The 3,867-nt window shown below is 57.7% G+C and overlaps 1 protein-coding gene across 1 annotated transcript in view; it reads left to right on the top strand.

The window, feature by feature from the left end:
* Positions 1-192: 192 nt before the first annotated feature.
* The window catches only part of LOC104496289 (low affinity cationic amino acid transporter 2-like), a gene marked incomplete at its 3' end in the record, with an annotated part of 4,899 nt that continues 1,224 nt past the window's right edge, over positions 193-3,867 (top strand). Inside the window, exons 1-8 of the mRNA XM_010139376.1 lie at positions 193-529; positions 639-794; positions 1,023-1,191; positions 1,458-1,594; positions 1,813-2,035; positions 2,504-2,640; positions 3,000-3,102; positions 3,223-3,274. Coding sequence (XP_010137678.1) covers positions 193-529; positions 639-794; positions 1,023-1,191; positions 1,458-1,594; positions 1,813-2,035; positions 2,504-2,640; positions 3,000-3,102; positions 3,223-3,274 — 1,314 coding nt within the window. The remainder of the gene's footprint in view (positions 530-638; positions 795-1,022; positions 1,192-1,457; positions 1,595-1,812; positions 2,036-2,503; positions 2,641-2,999; positions 3,103-3,222; positions 3,275-3,867) is intronic.

The following is a 3,867-nucleotide window of genomic DNA, read 5'->3' as shown; positions in this document are numbered from 1 at the left end:
GCTCCTTTTCTGGCAGAGACAGAAAACAGACTGCCCAGGGGTCTGGAAAGCACCGTGTGGGTGGTGGAAGCTGTAAGAAAAACATCCCAGATGGGTTTGGGTCACATCCCCAGGGTGGTGCCAGCATCCTCATCCTGCTGCTTTCCTCTCCCACAGAAGCGGCGCTGGGGCTGCCTGCTCTCTGCTTTGAAGATGCTTTGCCGCAGAAAGCGAGTCCCATTCTGCCCAGAGGGCTCCAGCCTCCACCGCTGCCTCTCCACTGTGGACCTTGTCGCCTTGGGAGTGGGCAGCACGCTGGGGGCTGGCGTCTATGTCCTGGCAGGGGAAGTGGCAAAGACCATCTCTGGCCCAAGCATTGTCCTTTCTTTCCTGATTGCAGCCGCGGTATCTGCTCTGGCAGGGCTGTGCTACGCCGAATTCGGGGCCCGCGTGCCCCTGGCCGGGTCTGCCTATCTCTACAGCTACGTGACAGTGGGTGAGCTGTGGGCGTTCATCGCTGGGTGGAATCTGCTGCTGTCCTATGTCATTGGTATAAGGCCCTTCTGATCCATTCTGCTTTGCTTTTGGTGGCTTTCCTGGGTGTCATTCCCAGGCCCTACAGGGCCACCATTGCTGCCTGAGCTGCCATCTCTCCCCAGGTACTGCCAGCGTCGCCCGGGCCTGGAGCGCTACCTTTGACCGGCTCCTTGGCGAGAAGATGGGGAGGTTTTTGAGTGCTCATGCAGCCATGAGCTCTGTGGGGCTGGCAGAGCATCCAGATGTCTTTGCTGCTGGCCTGGTGGTCCTGTTAGCAGGTAGGATGAGCTCCTCACCCAACCATGGGCTCTTCAGGATGGTGCTGACCCCTCTGAGGCTTTACCATTTCCCTGAGCAAAGAATGGGGAATACAAGGGGAATCTGGGGAAATCTGCAGATTCCTCTGACTCTGCTACTGTACCTCCTTTTTCACCATCCCTGGTAATGTCTACCCTGGGCCTGGTGTCATCTGGGGGCTCAGCAAGTTTTGCTCTTTTCATCCCCAGGGCTCCTTTCCTTTGGAGTGAAGGAGTCCACCACAGTCAACAAAGCTTTCACCACTCTGAACATGCTTGTCCTGCTCTTTGTCACAGTGAGTGGATTCATCAAAGGTGACCTGAGCAACTGGAAGCTCAGGGAGGATGACCTGCCACAGGCAGCTGCCCATGAGACTGGGTATGAAGGATTCTGCTCTCCCTGTGCTGCCTTCAGAGAAGGATGGGATGGCCAGGTCATCCCCCTAATGCTTTACTCCTGGAAATCCCACTTTCTCCCATTTCTGCCTGCCCAGTTGGCAAAGCGTCAAAGAGGCAAAGTCCTAAGCCCTGCTGGGTTGATGCTGGAGGGGTGAGCAGGTTGGACAGGCTGTTTGGCCTGGCCCCATCCTGGGACTCCGTTGCACTGACCGCTCTGCACTGCCTGACTCTTTCTCCCCCTCCCAGGAACCAGTCTGTGGTTGACAACATGACCAGTGCCTTTGGGGTGGGAGGCTTCATGCCCTATGGTTTTGCTGGGACCTTGGCTGGAGCCGCTACCTGTTTCTATGCCTTTGTTGGGTTTGACTGCATCACTACCACGGGTAAGTGAGGCAGGGAGAGATGCTGCTGGGACCCTCCACTGGAGGCTGAGGGGCTGTGGAGGTGATTCTCCCAGCAGCTCCAGGGGCTGGTGTGGAGCTAGGCTGGGAATGGGCCCATTCCCAGCTCAGCGGTGCAGCTGCTCTCTCCTGCCCTCTGTGGAGCCGTACGGGATATCAAATGCGCATCTGTTTTCACAGCTGAGCTTGTTCCTCCCCAGGAGAAGAGGTGAGGGACCCGCAGAGATCAATCCCCATGGGCATCATCCTCTCCCTCTTCATCTGCTTCCTCATGTACTTTGGGGTGTCGTCTGCCCTCACCCTGATGATGCCCTACTACCTCCTGGACACCATGAGCCCCCTCCCAGCAGCTTTTGAATATGTTGGCTGGAGCAGTGCACAGCATGCTGTGGCTGTAGGGTCACTGTGTGCCCTGACGACCAGGTGAGGGTGGTCCTTTGACAGCAGCTCTGTGTCTGGGAGTAAGGTTGCACTGGAGCTATGACGTGCAGGAGCCATCCCCAACCCCTTCCTTCTGACTGCCCTGCTTGGCCAAAATCCCTCAGCCCTTCCTCACAAACCCTGTTGTTCCCATCCTGGCCACTCCCCTTGGAATGCTGCTTTTAGCCCAGAGTAGGAGGAAGTGGTCAGGTGTTTAGTGGCACCATGACTGCAGGAGCAGACTGGGGTGTCTTGGTGTGCACAGGGCTCCTGGGGACCTGTAGACATCACTTCCCCAATATTGTCCCTCATCTGATGGTGAAGAAGGTGCAGTTGTCAGCATGGTTTTGAGAATGTCATGGCCCATACAGATGAATGGGACCTCCTTTGGCATCCAAAGAGGAGCACAAGGCAGGATGGCACCACCTGGATTCCTGCCCTCTTCTCCCCCATCTCTTCCCCTCTTTGCAGCCTCCTGGGCTCCATGTTCCCCATGCCACGGATCCTGTATGCTATGGCTCAAGATGGGCTCCTCTTCAAACCTCTGGCCAAAGTTAGTCGCCGTCAGTGCCCAGTGGTGGCAACACTGGTGTCTGGAGGAGTGGCAGGTGGGTGAGCAGTCGGGTTACCCCTTAACCTTGAGCAGGGCTTGGTAGATGTTCTCTTTCAGCAGGGCAACACAGACCCCTTAGCTTGCCAGGGTGTGTCTCCTCTCTGTGGATAAGGACCATTCTGCCTTGATGCTGACCTAGACACCAGTCTGGCCTCTCTGAGCTGCCAGGCAAGGAGGTGGCATGATGCTTTTCATCAGTGACTGAAGCATCACCAGCTCATTGAGGTGTTTGTGTCCTGTTGCAGTCAGTGTCAGGGGGACCTAGATGGGTGGAGGGAGAGCAGAGCTGAGGTGGACACAGCAGCAGTGCTGCCAGCTCTGCTGTGAGGCTGAAAGGGCATCCTGTCCCCACAGCTCTCCTGGCTCTCCTCTTTGACCTGAAAGCCCTGGTTGATGTGATGTCCATCGGCACGCTGCTGGCCTACTCGCTGGTGGCTGGCTGTGTGCTGCTGCTCCGGTGAGGCTGCTGGGGACAGGGCATGGGCATCACCCAGCTTCTGGTGTTGGCCATGCTCTGGGCAAAGCACTAGCTTTGGTGCACACTCACATGCCTTGATGTCCAAAATCTGTTCTTCAGGTATCAGCCTGGAGCCGGCGCCCAGGACACTCCTGCAGGGAAGGTCCCAGCTGTACAGCTCTGGTGGGACCATCTCGTGCAGCCACCCCCACATCCCACCCCGCATTCCTTTACCATGGTGGCCTGGGCTTTGACAGCTGTAGGTACGCCCAGGAGCGATGGATGGGGTCCATGGGGAGCTGGCATGTGGGGGACCATGGGAAAATTGCTGCTGTAGCATGGGGTGGCAGGTTCCTGCTTGCTAAAAACCAACCGGCAGCAGGATGCAGGCAGGGCCTTCCTGGCTCCCTCCTGCCCTCTCCTGACTGCCCAGCGGGACCTTGAGAAACCTGCTGCTCCCTCTGCTTCCCAGGCTGGAGAGAAATAGCTAAACCCAGCATGACAAGCCACCCATCCCTGTCCCTTGGTTGTCCTTTGTTCCTCCTGCCATGGTAGCCTTGGGAGAGGGATGGGCTTGGCACTGCCCTGATGTGCTGCTGTGGTCCTTTTGCAGCCGTACTGGTGTGTGCCATGAGCTGGGTGAGCACCACAGGGCTCTCCTGCCTCCAGGCTGGAGGTGCCTGGTGCATCACTGCTCTGGCTGTGCTTCTGCTGTGGATGCTGGTGGCAGGTCTGCTTGGCTGGGGGGAGCCCTCGAGCCACGGG

Source organism: Buceros rhinoceros, unplaced genomic scaffold (genome assembly GCF_000710305.1).
Source record: "Buceros rhinoceros silvestris isolate BGI_N320 unplaced genomic scaffold, ASM71030v1 scaffold18527, whole genome shotgun sequence".
NCBI lineage: Eukaryota > Metazoa > Chordata > Aves > Bucerotiformes > Bucerotidae > Buceros > Buceros rhinoceros.
Note: the sequence above shows the minus strand (reverse complement) of the source record. Positions and strands in the feature narration are given on the sequence as shown.